The sequence below is a fragment of the Eubalaena glacialis genome, chromosome 15 (assembly GCF_028564815.1).
Source record: "Eubalaena glacialis isolate mEubGla1 chromosome 15, mEubGla1.1.hap2.+ XY, whole genome shotgun sequence".
Taxonomy (NCBI): Eukaryota; Metazoa; Chordata; class Mammalia; order Artiodactyla; family Balaenidae; genus Eubalaena; species Eubalaena glacialis.
The window spans coordinates 25,142,672-25,164,954 of record NC_083730.1 but is presented as its reverse complement, the minus strand read 5'-3'; the positions used below and the strand labels follow the sequence as shown (position 1 = coordinate 25,164,954).

At 39.5% G+C, this 22,283-nt stretch overlaps 1 protein-coding gene across 2 annotated transcripts in view; it reads right to left on the bottom strand.

The window, feature by feature from the left end:
• ACAA2 (acetyl-CoA acyltransferase 2) overlaps positions 1 to 22,283 on the bottom strand; it is a 49,382-nt gene continuing 27,099 nt past the window's right edge. For both annotated transcript variants that reach the window (XM_061168928.1, XM_061168929.1), the window contains exons 6-10: positions 20,618 to 20,793; positions 19,951 to 20,080; positions 17,150 to 17,220; positions 1,654 to 1,808; positions 1 to 425 (exon numbers count right to left, since the gene is read on the bottom strand). In XM_061168928.1, coding sequence (XP_061024911.1) covers positions 341 to 425; positions 1,654 to 1,808; positions 17,150 to 17,220; positions 19,951 to 20,080; positions 20,618 to 20,793 — 617 coding nt within the window. In that variant the 3' untranslated portion in view covers positions 1 to 340. The remainder of the gene's footprint in view (positions 426 to 1,653; positions 1,809 to 17,149; positions 17,221 to 19,950; positions 20,081 to 20,617; positions 20,794 to 22,283) is intronic.

Genomic DNA, 22,283 nt, shown 5'->3' with positions numbered 1-22,283 from the left:
TTAGCTGAAGTTAAGGCAGAATTTATTCAATTTCCCTGCAATCATATTATCTAAGACATAAGCGGTGGTTATTTGGCAAGGATACAATTCCGTTTAAGGCCTTCTATAGTTGGATTTTAGTTCAGCAATGCAGCATATTTGGTACAAACTTGAGAGAATTTATTCTGGCATGGGCTCTTGTTCATGATAAATGCATCTTTGCCTCACCATTCCTTGACCAAACTCAATCACTCTCAGTGTAGGGCATGGCATGACCTTCACACTTCTCTGAAGGTCACCTGGCGTACTGTGGCCTAGCCAAGTCATGTGAGCGTGGACCAGGGCAGGCTCCCTGCTCTTCTCAAGCTGTGTTCTCAATGATGACCGCAATTCCTTGGCCCCCTCCAATGCAGGCCGATCCTACAGCGTATTTTCCACCCCGACGCCTAAGAAAGAAAGCAGTGGCTGAAATCTACTTGAATAAAGAATGTACAGAATTAGATAATTAAGTAAATAGTATTTATAATGGTCACATTTGCATTATTCATTCTTGTTCAGCTCATCAGCTCAATCTTTTTTCCAGTCCTCAATATTGGAGAAAAGAGGAGAAAGAATTTAGAAAGCTGAATATTCTTATTTTTAAAAAAAAGTAGTAACACAGAAGAGGGAGGCTGAAACAAATATAAAAGCTTAGGCTGCTGTGAGGAAGGAGTGAGGACAGGAGGCAATTGGCATAAACTGGAAGTTGAAGAAGGGGGAGTCAATACTCAGCCCCTTTGATTTATTTGTTTTAGATTTTTATGAACCTTAGAATAAGTATAATTACTGAAGTTTGTCCATATGAAAGGTCAGATAATTTAGAAACATTTCATGTCCCTTTCATAAAAATCAGACACCTTTAAAGTACCATCTGCTCTAATTCTTCAGTCTTGATAGAATAACCTTGAGAAACCATCAAGGAATTATTTTTTGTGCACATCAATCACTCATTTCATCTCAATCATTAAGTGAAATAGGAGTCCCATTTACCTTAACTTCACAGGGAGGCAGAGTGATTTTCTGCCCTGACATATTTGGTTTTGTTTGCAATTTCCCTACTAACAGAGCAAAATGATCCAAAATACACAGTACAGAAGGAGGAGCTCTTCTATTAAAACTGAAAAGTATCAAACACACAGAAGGCTCCTCCTGGAACCCTGGAAACAATGAAGGAAAAACTTAGCTCAGACCCAAATTGTCAGTTTGCTTAGGTTTCTTAAATGACAGCACCTGGATCAGTATTTTGTTTTCTTAAAAAATTGTGTCTTACTCCTATAACTGGCACTAGAATGCAAGTGCCATGAGAACCAGGGCCTCATCACGGGCTCGCTGCTCTGCACCAGCACCAGGGATGGGGCCAGATGTACGCTAGGCCCTCAGTGAACACGTGCTGAGTGGCTGCACTGCAAATGTGAGTAAGAGCGAGCATCCCAAGAGCAGAAGCACCAACAAGTCAACTGAGACATCTATAAGGTCTACTGAAAAAGGGGTACCCAAATAACCTGTTCCTGGTGAGAAGCAGTGCGACGCGGTATGAAGAAGAATGAAAAATGCTGGATTGTTTTGGGGAAACCTAAATTCATGCATTTACACAAAAGATAGCAAATCTGAAAAGCAACAATTTCTAGCATGTACCTTAATTCATGAACCAGGTGTGCAGTAATTCTTGATCCAGATCCCCCTAATGGGTGACCCAAAGCAATGGCCCCTCCATTCACGTTGGTTTTACTTGGGTCAAGATCCAAACTCTTTTCAACTGCCAAGTACTGGGGAGCAAAAGCTTCATTCACCTTAAAACAATCAAAACACTGATAAAAATCCTTATTCACAAACTTATTTCTAACTGAGAATTGTCCAGTCCTATCAATGGTTAATTATCCTGTTTTTTTTTCCTACTTAAATTACATTGCAAGGTTATTTTAATTTATCTTCAGTCATTCTTTGCAAAGATAACAGGTTTGAAAATGGGTATATTTACTAAGTGATACTTTAAGTGTAAAGTATCCCTTAGAGAAAAGAAATCCTCAGTGATACTATAAATGGATACTGGACTAGAGGCAGTAGGATACTGTAGAAAGCCCACAGGTTCTGGAGCTAGATGGACAGTTCAAATCTTGGCTATATGGATGTTCTTTAAACTCTCTTGATACTCAAATTTTTTCAGTGGTAAAATATGACTGTTGTATCGTCTTAAGAGTTATCGTTAAGGTTAAGTGAAATCGTGGGCATTAAGTGTTTACTGTATTATCTGGCACAAGCAAGTATTCAATAAATAGTTGCTATTATTATTACTACTACTCAGTACTACTAGCCACACTTCCAAGAAACTGATAGACAATAAAGAATAAACCGTCCGGGGGACAGCTTCAAGATGGCGGAGGAGTAAGACGTGGACATCACCTTCCTCCCCACAAATATATCAAAAATACATCTACATGTGGAACAGCTCCTACAGAACACCTACTGAATGCTGGCAGAAGACCTCAGACTTCCCAAAAGGCAAGAAAATCCCCACATACCTGGGTAGGGCAAAAGAAAAAAGAAAAAACAGAGACAAAAGAATAGGGTTGGGACCTGCACCTCTGGGAGGGAGCTGTGAAGGAGGAAAAGTTTCCACACAATAGGAAGACCCTTCACTGGCAGAGACCGGGGATGGGCGGGGGGGGGAAGTTTCAGAGCCGTGGAGGAGAGCACAGCAACAGGGGTGCAGAGGGCAAAGCAGAGAGATTCCCACACAGAGGATGGGTGCCGACCAGCTCTCACCAGCCTGAGAGGCTTGTCTGCTCACCTGCTGGGGCGGGTGGGGGGTGGGGGCTGAGTGCTGAGGCTCGGGCTTCGGAGGTCAGATCCTAGGGAGAGGACTGGGGTTGGCTGTGTGAACACAGCCTGAAGGGGGCTAGTGCACCACAGCTAGCTGGGAGGGAGTCCAGGAAAAAGTCTGGAACTGCCTAAGAGGCAAGAGAGCATTGTTTCGGGGTGCGTGAGGAGAGGGGATTCAGAGCACTGCCTAAGTGAGCTCCAGAGATGGGCACAAGCCACAGCTATCAGCGTGGACCCCAGAGACGGGCATGAGATGCTAAGGCTGCTGATGCAGCCACCAAGAAGCCTGTGTGCAAAAACAGGTCACTATCCACACCTCCCCTCCTGGGAGCCCGTGCAGCCCGCCACTCCCAACGTCCTGTGATCCAGGGACAACTTCTCCAGGAGAACACATGTTGTGCCTCAGGCTATTACAACGTCACGCGGGCCTCTGCCACCGCAGGCTCACCCCGCATTCCGTACCCCTCCCTCCCCTTGGCCTCAGTGAGCCAAAGCCCCCTAATCAGCTGCTACTTTAACCCTGTCCTGTCTGGGCGGGGGAACAGACACCCTCAGGCGACCTACACACAGAGGTGCGGCCAAATCCAAAGCTGAACTCCAGGAGCTGTGCAAACAAAGAAGAGAAAGGGAAATCTATCCCAGCAGCCTCAGGAGCAGTGGATTAAATCTCCACAATTAAATTGATGTACCCTGCAACTGTGGAATACCTGAATAGACAACGAAACATCACAAAATTGAGGCGGTGTACTTTGGGATCAACTGTAGACTTCGGGTTTGCTTTCTGCATCTAATTTGTTTCTGGTTTTATGTTTATCTTAGTTTAGTATTTAGAGCTTATTATCATTGGGAGATTTGCTTATTGATTTGGTTGCTCTTTTCCTTTTTTTAAAATATATATTTCCTTTTTCTCCTTTTGTGAGTGTGTATGTATATGCTTCTTTGTGTGATTTTGTCTGTATAGCTTTGCTTCTACCATTTGTCCGAGGGTTCTTTCTGTCTGTCCGTTTTGTTTTGTTTGTTTTGTATAGTTTTTAGCACTTGTTATCATTGGTGGATTTGTTTTTTGGTTTTGTCGCTCTCTGTTTCTTTTTCTTTTTAAACTATTTTTAAAATTTTTTATTTTTAATAATTAAAAAATTTTTTTTATTTTAATAACTTTATTTTATTGTATTTTCTTCCTTCCTTCCTTCCTTCCTCCCTCCCTCCCTCCCTCCCTTCCTTCCTCTCTCTCTCTCTTTTCCCTCCCTCCCTCTCTCTCTCTCTCTGTCTCTGTCTCTCACTCTCTCTCTCTCTCTCGCTTTTTCTTTCTTTCTTTTTTTCCTCCATTTTCTTCTGAGCTGGGTGGCTGACAGAGTCTTGGTGCTCCAGCCGGGTGTCAGGTCTGAGCCTCTGAGGTGGGAGAACCGAGTTGAGGACATTGGCCCACCAAAGACCTCCCGGCCCCACGTAACATCAAATGGCGAAAGCTCTCTCAGATATCTCCATCTCAACGTTAAGACCCAGCTCCACTCAACGAACAGCAAGCTATAGTGCTGGACACCCTAGGCCAAACAACTAGCAAGACAGTAACAAAACCGCGCGCATTAGCAGAGAGGCTGCCTAAAATCATAATAAGTCCACAGACCCCAAAACACACCACCAGACGTTTCCTGCCCACCAGAAAGACAAGATCCAGCCTCATCCACCAGAACACAGGCACGAGTCCCCTCCACCAGGAAGCCTACACAACCACTGAACCAACCTTAGCCACTGGGGGCAGACACCAAAAACAACAGAAACTATGAACCTGCAGCCTGCAAAAAGGAGACCCCAAACACAGTAAGCTAAGCAAAATGAGAAGACAGAGAAATACACAGCAGATGAAGGAGCAAGGTAAAAATCCACCGGACCAAACAAATGAAGAGGAAATTGGCAGTCTACCTGAAAAAGAATTCAGGGTAATGATAGTAAAGATGATCTAAAATCTTGGAAATAGAATGGAGAAAATACAAGAAATGTTTAACAAGGAAGTAGAAGAACTAAAGAGCAAACAAACAATGATGAACAACACAATAAATGAAATTTAAAATTCTCTAGAAGGAATCAATAGCAGAATAACTGAGGCAGAAGAACGGATAAGTGACCTGGAAGATAAAATAGTGGAAATAACTACTGCAGAGCAGAATAAAGAAAAAAGAATGAAAAGAATTGAGGACAGTCTCAGAGACCTCTAGGACAACATTAAACGCACCAACCTTCAAATTATAGGGGTCCCAGAAGAAGGAGAGAAAAAGAAAGGGTCTGAGAAAATATTTGAAGAGATTATAGTTGAAAACTTCCCTAATATGGGAAAGGAAATAGTCAATCAAGTCCAGGAAGCACAGAGAGTCCCATACAGGATAAATCCAAGGAGAAACATGCCAAGACACATATTAATCAAACTATCAAAAATTAAATACAAAGAAAAAATATTAAAAGCAGCAAGGGAAAAGCAACAAATAACATTCAAGGGAATCCCCATAAAATTAAAAGCTGGTCTTTCAGCAGAAACTCTGCAAGCCACAAGGGAGTGGCAGGACATATTTAAAGTGATGAAAGGGAAAAACCTACAACCAGGATTACTCTACCCAGCAATGATCTCATTCAGATTCGATGGAGAAATTTAAACCTTTACAGACAAGCAAAAGCTAAGAGAATTCAGCACCACCAAACCAGCTTTACAACAAATCCTTAAGGAACTTCTCTAGGCAGGAAACACAAGAGAAGGAAACGACCTACAATAACAAACCCAAAGCAATTAAGAAAATGGTAATAGGAACACACATATCGATAACTACCGTAAATGTAAATGGATTAAATACTCCAACCAAAAGACATAGATTGGCTGAATGGATACAAAACCAAGACCTGTATATATGCTGTCTACAAGAGACCCACTTCAGACCTAGGGACACATACAGACTGAAAGTGAGGGGATGGAAAAAGATATTCCATTCAAATGGAAATCAAAAGAAAGCTGGAGTGGCAATTTTCATGTCAGACAAAATAGACTTTAAAATAAAGTCTATTACAGGAGACAAAGAAGGACACTACATAATGATCAAGGGATCAATCCAAGAAGAAGATAAAACAATTGTAAATATTTATGCACCCAACATAGGAGCACCTCAGTACTTAAGGCAAATGCTAACAGCCATAAAAGGGGAAATCGACAGTAATACAATCATACTAGGGGACTTTAACACCCCACTTTCACCAATGGACAGATCATCCAAAATGAAAATAAATAAGGAAACAAAAGCTTTAAAAGACACATTAGACCAGATAGACTTAATTGATATTTATAGGACACTCCATCCAAAAACAACAGAATACACGTTTTTCTCAAGTGTTCATGGAACATTCTCCAGGATAGATCATATCTTGGGTCACAAATCAAGCCTTGGTAAACTTAAGAAAATTGAAATCGTATCAAGTATCTTTTCCAACCACAACGCTATGAGACTAGATATCAATTACAGGAAAAGATCTGTAAAAAATACAAACACATGGAGGCTAAACAATACACTACTAAATAACCAAAAGATCACTGAAGAAATCAAAGAGGAAATCAAAAAATACCTAGGAACAAATGACAATGAAAACACGACGACCTAAAACCTATGGGAGGCAGCAAAAGCAGTTCTAAGAGGGAAGTATAGCAATACAACCCTACCTCAAGAAACAACAAACATCTCAAATAAACAACCTAACCTTACACCTAAAGCAGTTAGAGAAAAAGAACCAAAAAACCCCAAAGATAGCAGAAGGAAAGAAATAATAAAGATCAGATCAGAAATAAATGAAAAAGAAAAGAAGGAAACAATAGCTAAGATCAATAAAACTAAATGCTAGTTCTTTGAGAAGATAAACAAAATTGATAAACCACTAGCCAGACTCATCAAGAAAAAAAGGGAGAAGACTCAAATCAATAGAATTAGAAATGAAAAAGGAGAAGTAACAACTGACACTGCAGAAATACAAAGGATCATGGAGATTACTACAAGCAACTATATGCCAATAAAATAGACAACCTGGAAGAAATGGACACATTCTTAGAAAAGCACAGCCTCTCAAGACTGAACCAGGAAGAAACAGAAAATATAAACAGACCAATCACAAGCACTGAAATTGAAACTGTGATTAAAAATCTTCCAACAATCAAAAGCCCAGGACCAGATGGCTTCATAGGTGAATTCTATCAAACATTTAGAGAAGAGCTAACACCTATCTTTCTCAAACTCTTCCAAAATATAGAGGAAGGAACACTCCCAAACTCATTCTACGAGGCTACCATCACCTTGATACCAAAACCAGACAAAGATGTCACAAAAAAAGAAAACTACAGACCAGTATCACTGATGAACACAGATGCAAAAATCCTCAACAAAATACTAGCAAACAGAATCCAACAGCACATTAAAAGGATTATACACCATGATCAAGTGGGGTTTATCCCAGGAATGCAAGGATTCTTCAATATGCGCAAATCATTCAATGTGATACACCATATTAACAAACTGAAGGAGAAAAACCATATGATCCTCTCAATAGATGTAGAAAAAACTTTAGACAAAATTCAATACCCATTTATGATCAAAACCCTCCAGAAGGTAGGCATAGAGGGAACTTACCTCAGCATAATAAAGGCCATATATGACAAACCCACAGCCAACATCTTTCTCACTGGTGAAAAACTGAAACCATTTCCTCTAAGATCAGGAAGAAGACAAGGTTGCTCACTCTCTCCACTATCATTCAACATAGTTTTGGAAGTTTTAGTCACAGAGATGAGAGAAGAAAAAGAAATAAAATGAATCCAAATCGGAAAAGAAGAAGTAAAACTGTCACTGTTTGCAGATGGCATGATACTATACATAGAGAATCCCAAAGATGCTACTAGAAAACTACTAGAGCTAATCAATGAATTTGGTAAAGTAGCAGGATACAAAATTAATGCATAGAAATCTCTTGCATTTCTATACACTAACGACAAAAAATCTGAAAGAGAAATTAAGGAAACACTCCCATTTACCATTTCAACGAAAAGAATAAAATACCTAGGAATAAACCTACCTAAGGAGACAAAAGACCTGTATGCAGAAAATTATAAGACACTGATGAAAGAAATTAAAGATGATACAAACAGATGCAAAGATATATCATGTTCTTGGATTGGCAGAATCAACACTGTGAGAATGACTATACTACCAAGGCTGGCTATGAGAATTACCTTATTTCATGTTTATAGCACTATATTTTCATATGATCTTAGCTAGGGAATTTTACAGATAAGGAAACTGATTTTTAAAAAGGTAACTTTTCCAGGGTTGGGATAAAAATCCAGCCTTGTGTTCTTTTCTACTATATTTTGTCCTCTTCCCAAGATGGTCCTTGTTTTGTCCTTACATCCAACGTTATTTTTTCATTTTATATAGTCATGCTTAAGGAGGTACTAAGAAACCTAGAATATGTTGTGAAACTAGGCTTTGGAACCTAGGAAAAACGACCTCACGATCATCAGAAGTCCCGAAGACAATCATGTCAGGGTGTTGAGAGCTATGTCCTTGAGTGTTTATACATCTATAAATGGTGATGAACAGCTCTGAGGAGCTGACATATTTCAAGAGTTTTAAGTGTGAAATCTAAAGTCAGAAATTTAATGGTACTTATTTGCTAATACAAATATGGTAATTAAGCAGCCCCCTTTGAAGCTCTGAGCTATGACCACCAAAGAATGGAAGAAGAGATTTAAGGATAAACCATTCGTCTGAAACCACAGTTACTTGGTGAGAGATTACCACAGAGGACATCACACATGTGCCTAGAGTGAAAGGGCCCTTTCTCTATCAGTTTAAATAGAGAGATTTCCTTTGTTATATTAGTTATTTCCCAATATCAAGTAGCTTAATTACCTAAAATTTTCAAATACTCCCCAAATGTAGTATGTATATAATCCATCTTTAAGCATTTTCTTAATCCTTTCTTTTAATTGTACTAAATATTTAAGATGCCTTTGTTTTAAACTAACATTAAACAAATCACTCTTCCAATAAATTTAAGTTTCCAATGCCAAATATTAGGATAGATGCATTCCAAATCAAGCCACACTATGGTGTAAAAGCCAAAGGTAAGTTTGGGGGATGGGGGTGGCTGTTAACTTGGCAGAAGTGCAAGAATCTTTTAGATTTGGGATCAGATTATTGTTTCTCTATTAGGTCAATTTTTTACCTGTATTTTTTCACTTTAATCCATAAAATAAGGTTAAAGTTACTTATTTCTCACCCACCTTATATAACATTCAATTCAATTCAACAGGAACATTAATAGTCTAAAATGTAGTAGGATCTTACGATGTCATAAAAAGTTTCTAGAGGGGCAAGATGGCGGAAGAGTAAGACGCGGAGATCACCTTCCTTCCCACAGATACATGAGAAATACATCTACACGTGGAACTGCTCCTACAGAACACCCACTGAACGCTGGCAGAAGACGTCAGACCTCCCAAAAGGCAAGAAAATCCCCACGTACTTGGGTAGGGCAAAAGAAAAAAGAAATAACAGAGACAAAAGAATAGGGACAGGACCTGCACCAGTGGGAGGGAGCTGTGAAGGAGGAAAGGTTTCCACACACTAGGAAGTCCCTTCGTGGGCAGAGAATGCGGGGAGCAGAGGGGCGAAGCTTCAGAGCCACGGAGGAGAGCGCAGCCACAGTGGTGCGGAGAGATTCCCGCAGAGGAGCGGTGCCGACCAGCACTCACCAGCCCGAGAGGCTTGTCTGCTCAGCCGCCGGGGCGGGCGGGGACGGGGAGCTGAGGCTCGGGCTTCGGTGCTAGCTGGGAGGGAGTCCAGGAAAAAGACTGCAGCTGCCGAAGAGGCAAGAGACTTTTTCTTGCCTCTTTGTTTCGCCGTGCGCAAGGAGAGGGGATTCAGAGCGCCGCCTAAACGAGCTCCAGAGACGGGCGTGAGCCGCGGCTATCAGCGCGGATCCCACAGCAACAGGGACGCAGAGGGAAAAACGGAGAGATTCCCGCACAGAGGCTCGGCGCTGAGCAGCACTCACCAGCCCGAGAGGCTTGTCTGCTCACCCGCCGGGGCGGGCGGGGGCTGGGAACTGAGGCGCGGGCTTCGGTCGGATCCCAGGGAGAGGACTGGGGTTGGCTGCGTGAACACAGCCTGAAGGGGCTAGCGCACCACAGCTAGCCGGGAGGGAGCCCGAGAAAAAGTCTGCAGCTGCCGAAGAGGCAAGAGACTTTTTCTTGCCTCTTTGTTTCGCGGCGCGCAAGGAGAGGGGATTCAGAGCGCCGCTTAAACGAACCCCAGAGACGGGCGCGAGCCGCGGCTACCAGCGCGGACCCCAGAGACGGGGGCGAGCCGCGGTTATCAGCGCGGACCCCAGAGACGGGCATGAGACGCTAGGGCTGCTGCTGCTGCCACCGAAAAGCCTGTGGGCGAGCACAGGTCACTCTCCACACCGCCCCTCCCGGGAGCCTGTGCAGCCCGCCACGGCCAGGCTCCCGTAATCCGGGGACAACTTCCCCGGGAGAGCACACTGCGCGCCTCAGGCTGCTGCAACGTCACCCGGCTTCTGCCGCCGCAGGCTCGCCCCGCCTCCTCCGTACCGCTCCCTCCCCCCGGCCTGACTGAGCCAGAGCCCCCGAATCAGCTGCTCCTTTAACCCCGTTCTGTCTGGGCGGGGAACAGACGCCCTCAGGCGACCTACATGCAGAGGCGGGTCCAAATCCAAAGCTGAACCCCGGGAGCTGTACGAACAAAGAAGAGAAAGGGAAATCTCTCCCAGCAGCCTCAGAAGCAGCGGATTAACGCTCCACAAACAACTTGATGTGCCTGCATCTGTTGAATACCTGAATAGACAACGAATCATCCCAAATTTAGGAGGTGGACTTTGGGAGCAGGATATATTAACTTTTCCCCTTTTCCTTTTTTTGTGAGTGTATATGTGTATGCTTCTGGGTGAGATTTTGTCTGTATAGCTTTGCTCTCACCGTTAGTCCTAGGGTTAGGTCCGTCCGTTTTTTGTTTTTTTTTGTTTTTTTTTACTTAAAAAAAATTTTTTTTCCCTAATAAATGTTTTCTTAATAATTTTTTCCTTATTTTCTATTTTGAAAAAATTTAAAAAATTTTTTTAATGTTTTTTCATATTTTTTATTTTAAAAAATTAAAAAATTTTTTTTCTTAATAAATTTTTTCTTAATAATTTTTTTCTTATTTTTAGTATAAAAATTAATAAATCTATTTTTAAAAATTAAAAAAAAATTTTTTCTTAATTTATTAATAATTTTTTTTCTTATTTTTTATTATAGTTGCTTTATTTTATTTTATTTTATCCTCTTGCTTTCTTTCTTTCCATTTTTTCTCCCTTTTATTCTGAGCCGTGTGGATGAAAGGCTCTTGGTGCTCCAGCCAGGCATCAGGGCTGTGTCTCTGAGGTGGGAGAGCCAACTTCAGGACACTGGTCCACAAGAGACCTCCCAGCTCCACGTAATACCAAACGGCGAAAATCTCTCAGAGATCTCCATCTCAACATCAAGACCCAGCTTCACTCAACGACCAGCAAGCTACAGTGCTGGACACCCTATGCCAAACAACTAGCAAGACAGGAACACAGCCCCATCCATTAACAGAGAGGCTGCCTAAAATCATAATAAGGCCACAGACACCCCCAAACACACCACCAGACGTGGACGAGCCCACCAGAAAGACAACATCCAGCCTCATCCACCAGAACACAGGCACTAGTTCCCTCCACCAGGAAACCTACACAACCCACTGAACCAACCTTAGCCACTGGGGACAGATACCAAAAACAACGAGAACTACAAACCTGCAGCCTGTGAAAAGGAGGCCCCAAACACAGTAAGATAAGCAAAATGAGAAGACAGAAAAACACACAGCAGATGAAGGAGCAGGGTCAAAACACACCAGACCTAACAAATGAAGAGGAAATAGGTAGTCTACCTGAAAAAGAATTCAGAATAATGATAGTAAGGATGATCCAAAATCTTGGAAATAGAATAGACAAAATGCAAGAAACATTTAACAAGGACGTAGAAGAACTAAAGAGGAACCAAGCAATGATGAAAAGCACAATAAATGAAATTAAAAATACTCTAGATGGGATCAATAGCAGAATAACTGAGGCAGAAGAACGGATAAGTGACCTGGAAGATAAAATGGTGGAAATAACTACTGCAGAGCAGAATAAAGAAAAAAGAATGAAAAGAACTGAGGACAGTCTCAGAGATCTCTGGGACAACATTAAACGCACCAACATTCGAATTATAGGGGTCCCAGAAGAAGAAGAGAAAAAGAAAGGGACTGAGAAAATATTTGAAGAGATTATAGTTGAAAACTTCCCTAATATGGGAAAGGAAATAGTTAATCAAGTCCTGGAAGCACAGAGAGTCCCATACAGGATAAATCCAAGGAGAAACACACCAAGACACATATTAATCAAACTATCAAAAATTAAATATAAAGAAAACATATTAAAAGCAGCAAGGGAAAAACAACAAATAACACACAAGGGCATCCCCACAAGGTTAACAGCTGATCTTTCAGCAGAAACTCTGCAAGCCAGAAGGGAGTGGCAGGATATACTTAAAGTGATGAAGGAGAAAAACCTACAACCAAGATTACTCTACCCAGCAAGGATCTCATTCAGATTTGATGGAGAAATTAAAACCTTCACAGAGAAGCAAAAGCTGAGAGAGTTCAGCACCACCAAACCAGCTTTACAACAAATGCTAAAGGAACTTCTCTAGGCAAGAAACACAAGAGAAGGAAAACACCTACAATAACAAACCCAAAACATTTAAGAAAATGGGAATAGGAACATACGTATCGATAATTACCTTAAATGTAAATGGATTAAATGCTCCAACCAAAAGACACAGACTGGCTGAATGGATACAAAAACAAGACCCATATATATGCTGTCTAAAAGAGACCCACTTCAGACCTAGAGACACATACAGACTGAAAGTGAGGGGATGGAAAAAGATACTCCATGCAAATGGAAATCAAAAGAAAGCTGGAGTAGCAATTCTCATATCAGACAAAATAGACTTTAAAATAAAGACTATTACAAGAGACAAAGAAGGACACTATATAATGATCAAGGAATCGATCCAAGAGGAAGGTATAACAATTGTAAATATTTATGCACCCAACATAGGAGCACCTCAATACATAAGGAAAATACTAACAGCCATAAAAGGGGAAATCGACAGTAACACAATCATAGTAGGGGACTTTAACACCCCACTTTCACCAATGGACAGATCATCCAAAATGAAAATAAATAAGGAAACACAAGCTTTAAATGATACATTAAACAAGATGGACTTAATTGATATTTATAGGACATTCCACCCCAAAACAACAGAATACACATTTTTCTCAAGTGCTCATGGAACATTCTCCAGGATAGATCATATCTTGGGTCACAAATCAAGCCTTGGTAAATTTAAAAAAATTGAAATCGTATCAAGTATCTTTTCCGACCACAACGCTATGAGACTAGATATCAATTACAGGAAAAGATCTGTAAAAAATACAAACACATGGAGGCTACACAATACACTACTTAATAACGAAGTGATCACTGAAGAAATCAAAGGGGAAATCAAAAAATACCTAGAAACAAATGACAATGGAGACACGACGATCCAAAACCTATGGGATGCAGCAAAAGCAGTTCTAAGAGGGAAGTTTATAGCAATACAAGCCTACATCAAGAAACAGGAAACATCTCGAATAAACAACCTAACCTTGCACCTAAAGCAATTAGAGAAAGAAGAACAAAAAAACCCCAAAGCTAGCAGAAGGAAAGAAATCATAAAGATCAGATCAGAAATAAATGAAAAAGAAATGAAGGAAACAATAGCAAAAATCAATGAAACTAAAAGCTGGTTCTTTGAGAAGATAAACAAAATTGATAAACCATTAGCCAGACTCATCAAGAGAAAAAGGGAGAAGACTCAAATTAATAGAATTAGAAATGAAAAAGGAGAAGTAACCACTGACACTGCAGAAATACAAACGATCATGAGAGATTACTACAAGCAACTCTATGCCAATAAAATGGACAACCTGGAAGAAATGGACAGATTCTTAGAAATGCACAACCTGCCGAGACTGAACCAGGAAGAAATAGAAAATATGAACAGACCAATCACAAGCACTGAAATTGAAACTGTGATTAAAAATCTTCCAACACACAAAAGCCCAGGACCAGATGGCTTCACAGGCGAATTCTATCAAACATTTAGAGAAGAGCTAACACCTATCCTTCTCAAACTCTTCCAAAATATTGCAGAGGGAGGAACACTCCCCAACTCATTCTACGAGGCCACCATCACCCTGATACCAAAACCAGACAAAGATGTCACAAAGAAAGAAAACTACCGGCCAATATCACTGATGAACATAGATGCAAAAATCCTCAACAAAATACTAGCAAACAGAATCCAACAGCACATTAAAAGGATTATACACCATGATCAAGTGGGGTTTATTCCAGGAATGCAAGGATTCTTCAATATACGCAAATCAATCAACGTGATACATCGTATTAACAAATTGAAGGAGAAAAACCATATGATCATCTCAATAGATGCAGAGAAAGCTTTCGACAAAATTCAACACCCATTTATGATAAAAGTCCTGCAGAAAGTAGGCATAGAGGGAACTTTCCTCAACATAATAAAGGCCGTATATGACAAACCCACAGCCAACATTGTCCTCAATGGTGAAAAACTGAAACCATTTCCACTAAGATCAGGAACAAGACAAGGTTGCCCACTCTCACCACTATTATTCAACATAGTTTTGGAAGTTTTAGCCACAGCAATCAGAGAAGAAAAAGAAATAAAAGGAATCCAAATCGGAAAAGAAGAAGTAAAGCTGTCACTGTTTGCAGATGACATAATACTATACATAGAGAATCCAAAAGATGCTACCAGAAAACTACTAGAGCTAATCAATGAATTTGGTAAAGTAGCAGGATACAAAATTAATGCACAGAAATCTCTTGCATTCCTGTATACTAATGATGAAAAATCTGAAAGTGAAATTAAGAAAACACTCCCGTTTACCATTGCAACAAAAAGAATAAAATATCTAGGAATAAACCTACCTAAGGAGACAAAAGACCTGTATGCAGAAAATTATAGGACACTGATGAAAGAAATTAAAGATGATACAAATAGATGGAGAGATATACCATGTTCTTGGATTGGAAGAATCAACATTGTGAAAATGACTCTGCTACCCAAAGCAATCTACAGATTCAAGGCAATCCCTATCAAACTACCACTGACATTTTTCACAGAACTAGAACAAAAAATTTCACAATTTGTATGGAAACACAAAAGACCCCGAATAGCCAAAGCAATCTTGAGAACGAAAAATGGAGCTGGAGGAATCAGGCTCCCTGACTTCAGACTATATTACAAAGCTACAGTAATCAAGACAGTTTGGTACTGGCACAAAAACAGAAATATAGATCAATGGAACAGGATAGAAAGCCCAGAGATAAGCCCACGCACATATGGTCACCTTATCTTTGATAAAGGAGGCAAGCATATACAGTGGAGAAAAGACAGCCTCTTCAATAAGTGGTGCTGGGAAAATTGGACAGGTACATGTAAAAGTATGAAATTAGAACACTCCCTGACACCATACACAAAAATAAACTCAAAATGGATTAAAGACCTAAGTGTAAGGCCAGACACTATCAAACTCTTAGAGGAAAACATAGGCAGAACACTCCATGACATAAATCACAGCAAGATCCTTTTTGACCCACCTCCTAGAGAAATGGAAATAAAAACACAAATAAACAAATGGGACCTAATGAAACTTAAAAGCTTTTGCACAGCAAAGGAAACCATAAACAAGACCAAAAGACAACCCTCAGAATGGGAGAAAATATTTGCAAATGAAGCAACTGACAAAGGATTAATCTCCAAGATTTACAAGCAGCTCATGCAGCTCAATAACAAAAAAACGAACAACCCAATCCAAAAATGGGCAGAAGACCTAAATAGACATTTCTCCAAAGAAGATATACAGATTGCCAACAGACACATGAAAGAATGCTCAACATCATTAATCATTAGAGAAATGCAAATCAAAACTACAATGAGGTATCATCTCACACCGGTCAGAATGGCCATCATCAAAAAATCTAGAAACAATAAATGCTGGAGAGGGTGTGGAGAAAAGGGAACACTCTTGCACTGTTGGTGGGAATGTAAATTGATACAGCCACTATGGAGAACAGTATGGAGGTTCCTTAAAAAGCTACAAATAGAACTACCATACGACCCAGCAATCCCACTACTGGGCGTATACCCTGAGAAAACCATAATTCAGAAAGAGTCATGTACCAAAATATTCATTGCAGCTCTGTTTACAATAGCCAGGACATGGAAGCAACCTAGGTGTCCATCATCGGATGAATGGATAAAGAAGATGTGGCATATATATACAATGGAATATTACTCAGCCATAAAAAGAAATGAAATGGAGATATTTGTAATGAGGTGGATGGAGTTAGAGTCTGTCATACAGAGTGAAGTAAGTCAGAAAGAGAAAAACAAATACAGTATGCTAACACATATATATGGAATCTAAGGAAAAAAAAAAGGTCATGAAGAACCTAGTGGCAAGATGGGAATAAAGACACAGACCTACTAGAGAATGGACTTGAGGATATGGGGAGGGGGAGGGGTGAGATGTGACAGGGTGAGAGAGTGTCATGGACATATATACACTACCAAATGTAAAATAGATAGCTAGTGGGAAGCAGCCGCATAGCACAGGGAGATCAGCTCGGTGCTTTGTGACCACCTAGAGGGGTGGGATAGGGAGGGTGGGAGGGAGGGAGATGCAAGAGGGAAGAGATATGGGAACATATGTATATGTATAACTGATTCACTTTGTTATAAAGCAGAAGCTAACACACCATTGTAAAGCAATTATACTTCAATAAAGATGTTAAAAAAAAAAAGTTTCTAAGAGTTTATACTTTAGTAGAAGAAATCAGGTTCTTTTAATTATTCAAATATAAATAAGGCATTTTAATCAGGTATGGCCTGATTATATGCCAACACAGGCATGTAATGAAAGTAATACTTACTTAGATTCACATCATTTGGAAAGTTTAATGGTACTAAAACAAAAAGAGTTATAAAAATCAAACTAAAGCCATTTATGCAATAGAAGTTGGTGGTTTATTTGTGCTGTAAAAAAAGTAGAACACTTACTTCTACCAAATCCATATCCTTAAGACTTAGTCCTGTTTTCTTCAGTGCCCCATTGATAGCAGGGACAGGACCTATATAAGAACAAAACCCAATTTCATCTTATAAGTATCAAATTTCTCCTTCTTTACTAAACAGGTAAGTAAGGAGGAAATAAAGTGACAGTTAGTAGCTGAAACTCTTGCCACCCTGATAGCACACAATACTAAATGATATGACAATAAAGAAACAGGAAATGGGACCAGGGTGAAAAGCTGTTTATGCAAGTTGTAGATGAGAGACTTAACATGAAAAGTTCTACCATAAGTGACTTTAAGAGTTCAAACAGCCAAAGGAGTCATATGGGGTTTTGTATAGATCATTCTTTTTTTTTTTTTTTTTCTAGAAAGTCTTCCTTTATTAATGAACTTCTATTTCCCTCATGGTAATATTGAAAGATCGAAGCTCATTGGTTCCACAAATTTATATACACATCTATGTGCATATACACATAGGTGTTTTTTCGCTCTTTTTTTAAAAATGTATTTTATTTTTTTAATTTTAGTTTTTATTTCAAAAAATTTTTGGCCGCTTTGTGCAGCTTGTGGGATATTAGTTCCCCAACCAGGGATTGAACCCGGGCCACAGCAGTGAAAGCGCCAAGTCCTAACCACAGGAGCACCAGGGAATTCCCATGTATAGATCATTCTTAATACCAAATGGTAAGGCAGACTGAGCACTCTCCCGGGATACAAATCATATGTATTCCCAGTATAAAAGTGACTGTGGCTACACTCTGAATTTTCAGGCCCATTTGGACAAAAGACAAGAAACAGCAGTAGTATCTCCATATGGGCATAGTAAGATAGGAAGCTACTAGGCACTTTAGGGAAAAGATATCTGAAGCAAGGAGACGTTTATAAATCCAATGGTAAGCAGATATTTTAAATAAAACATAACCCCCACTGAATAAATGCAAATCCACCTTAAAAAGCTTTTGAAATAAACTTTAGCTCCCAGATTTCTGATGATCACTAATGACAGTTTAATACTGCTCATAATTTTTAAGTAAATTGATATTTCTTTCCAAAAAAAAAAAAATCTGGCTAGGGATGATTATCTACTTCTCCATCTGTTCTTAGGGAATAAAATTGCCATAAATGTCTAAAAAGAAAAATATGTGGTGTGTTTTGTTGAATTCAAGTAGTCAAATATTCTGTATCAAGTTTCACAAACACACCTAAGGTAAAATGGGAAATCAGTCTTTATAAGAAAAGCATAACACAATCTAAATATAATGTAATTAATTTTGTCACCTAGTTAAAAAGTTTCTTGGACAACAGTCTGCTGATTGGTAGGGCCATGCAATTAACACTTTTCGATTTAAAGCATCAGTTCTATACTGGCTACTGATTTAATACAGAATCTAATTCCAGATTCTCTTTGTATCTCTAAGACATGAAAATGGGATGGGTAGTCGATAGAAGAGCATCAGTTATCCAGCATGGTCAGGGGATGAAGTATCCTACAGCGGTGAAAGGCACACAGAACTAAAAGCTGAGGGTGTAAAACCATTGTACATACTTCCATGTCTTAACCACAGTCAGCATGACTAAATGTGTTCATATTAACTTAGAATCATTACACTCAATTATAACAATATGCTAGGCTACAAGCTAATTTTTAAAGGACTGTTTCCATACCACTCTGCTATTTACTGGGACTCAGGAAGGCAGAGTATTCTTGTTGGGAAAAGGACACTTTATTCCTAGTGCTAGCTCCTACCACTAACAGCTGTGTAACCTTGCGTACCTTTGGGGGCTATAAGTGTCTCATCAGAAGTGCTTTGAGCTGGTTTTTAACTCACTTCTTTTGAAGCACTGGAATCCTTTCTACAAATGAAGGCCTATAACAGATAAAGCAAGAGCTGCCCCGGCTGAAGAGGCATTTCAATGGCATTTATTGTACTACAGGGCAAACATTCAGGCCCTGAAATAGAAGGAAGAAAAACTACATTTCCTTGCTCACTAACTATGTCAAAATGTATCAGAACCTCTTAAATGAGGTTAAACTGAAAACTATAAAATAACTACTTATCTATATCAAATAAATATGGTTGATCATCAAAACAATCAAGGTACACTGAAAAAAACCCACATTCCTAGGCTCTACCCTGGACCTACTGAAACAAAACCTTGGGGTGGGGTAGGGTTATGGGTAGATTCTGATCATCATTTGGGGTTGGGAACCACTGCCCTAGATACCAAAATGATAAATGCCATACCAACATACAGATATTTAATTTTTCAAGCTACCTTCCATTTCTAAGACAAAAGTTATATTTTGCTGACAGCGGGTAGCTGAAAGCTAGTAAGCTTTTAAGGCTGTAATAAAGAAAAAAAAAAGACTTACAAGGCAGTTACTAGAGTTGTGGGAAGATTAAATGAGATATATTAAGGACAATGTGTAAAACACCCAGTGGGGTGTGTATCTTCTCTATTTCACCCCATGATTTTTCCATCTCACGTTTTCTTCTATCTTATCAGTACCTCGTAATACTTCTATGTTGTTTACCGCGTGTTAATTTTATGTATCTTAAATGGACAATGGGACACGATTACTGCCCACAAGGAGTTTACATGGTCTTGGTCTTCCTATTATGCCTGGCACAGTTTTTCACAAAGATAAGTTGTTTAAATGATTGATTAACAACTCCTTTTCTCTACTAGTGCCCTTGATTTGGCTACTGTTTCAGGAATCTGAATGCCAAAGAAGCCTTATCTTCAAAAATGTAACAGAACCAGTTTGTTTCACTACAAACTTACCAATACCCATGATAGCGGGATCACATCCAGACACAAAATAGCCCACAATTCTTGCCAGTGGTGTGAAGTTATGTTTTTTAACAGCATCTTCACTAGCTATGATAACAGCTCCAGCACCATCAGAAATCCCCTTGGAAACAAAAACAGATGTTAACTAGAGGGTAAAAGAATATAGTTAATCAAGGTTTGAACTAATGGAGTGGTATTAGGACTATGGCAATACATAGGAAGCAGTGCCATAATTTGGGATACAAGTAGTATTAGTGGCACACTGCTGGATTAAAGAGATTGTTTTAGGCACAGAATACAACCTCACTAAGGGAAAATAGGAAAGAATGTCAAGAAAAATCTTATATCCAGATGTGGGTAGATGTAAGAAGAAATCTGATGAGTTGTATACGTGAGGAAGAAAAACTAAAATAATAAACCAGGTAGATTTCCTTCTAACATTCTGAAAAGACTAAGAAATCGGAAAAGTATTATATAAGGGCTCCTGGCTAAAATATTTTATTTTGGACTATGAAAACCCAAATTAATAGAATATGAACATTACTAGCTTAAGCTAGATAACCAAAGACTAGCATGAAAGGTATCTAAAAGGTACTGCATGATTATTTTGCATTGAACACATCGGGAAGAGTTCAAGATAATCTGTGGTGCTACCTACCGATGCGTTCCCTGCAGTAACGGTTCCTTCTTTCTTGAACACTGGAGGAAGTTTATTTAACTGCTCCAGCGTTGTTTGAGGCCGAGCATGTTCATCTACCTGCATTGTCTGTTTTCCTTTCTTTGTCTTCACCTCAATTGGTGCCACCTCATTGTTAAAGTAACCAGCATCATTAGCTGAAATAGTAGAAAGACTATTCATAAGAATGGGGGAAAAAAAGAACAGAAAGCAGAAAAATGAAATCAAATATATCCTTCAATTTATTTATTTAGGCTGCGCCACACAGCTTGCAGGATCTTAGTTCCCCAACCAGGCGTGGAACCCGTGCCCCTTGCAGTGGAAGTGCAGAGTCCTAACCACTGGACTGCCAGGGAAGTCCCTATATTTCAGTTTAATTTCTATTCTATCCTTTCCTCTCAGCCTATTTTAATATAAGCCTTTATTACTTACATAACTTACCTTGCCTACTGGAGGATTTAATATACTATCATCCATGCAGATACGTTCTGTACCTTTTTAAAATTACAATTTCTGATTTTTTTTACAAGGTACTGCTAGACTATTAGTGTTTGTTACCTACAGGTGTAATGGCACTGAATGGATTTAATGCCCTTTTTTAACTTCTCTGGGTGAGACATGAAGTAATTAAAAAGTTACCAAGCTGTACCTACAGTCAACAATAATGTATTGTACACTTAAAATTTTATTAAGAGGATAGATCCCACGTTAAGTGTTCTTACCACAATAAGAAAAAAAGTTACCAAGTTGTCTATGTCACCAAGTAATCTATGACTGAAATTTAATGACAGGCGACCTGAAGAAATTATATGTGCTATTACTGACACAATTCTAAGTAAAACAGCTTACCTACTTCCACCTCCACTGACTGGACTGGACAATAGTAATATAAAGTTTCAGAAATAGAGTAAGCCAGGAATAATATCACCTTAATTTTGATATCACTTTATAGCAGGCTAACACTTTCCTTATTTGGTTCTCACAACAACTCTGTTAGGTAAAAAGGGAAGGCAAATATTTTTATCTCTATTATTAGCTCAGTGAATAAATACTTGGTGAACAAATGACTTGACTGAAGTCAGAAAAACTGTATGTGGCAAAACTAGAAATAGGCTGATAACGCTTGACCTCTACACCAATACCCTTTCACTTAAATGTGTAACTAAAAAACAGAGGATGAGTTGGATTGGCTCCATTAGACTTATCCCTCTTGAAATGCTAAAATGAACTTTATCCTCACTATTCCAAGTATTTAATACCCCTAAATAAGAGTTTCTGCTCATTTATAATAGTTTAGTTTTCAAAACCCTTTTCAGAGGACTAACAAATTTCTTCAACTCACCATACTGATAAAAGAATGGCTGCTATCTTGCTCATTTTGGACTGGCTCACCAGCAGTGTGCAATGTTACACAAGGGCACCATGGCACCACATCTAGGGCCTTGGACTAGTTCTGAGTCTCTGAGTCAGGTGCAAGGATTCTCAATTAGGAATGGGAGAGAGGAGTCATAAAAGGATACCCAGTGGGTCTTTCCCAAACATATCATCCCCTTCTTGTGCATACGATATGCCTCTCGGGGGAGGACATCTTTGCTGTCCCAGCTGTCCCAGTGAGCCATCATCTCTGATGGAGTGTATCATAGCCCTC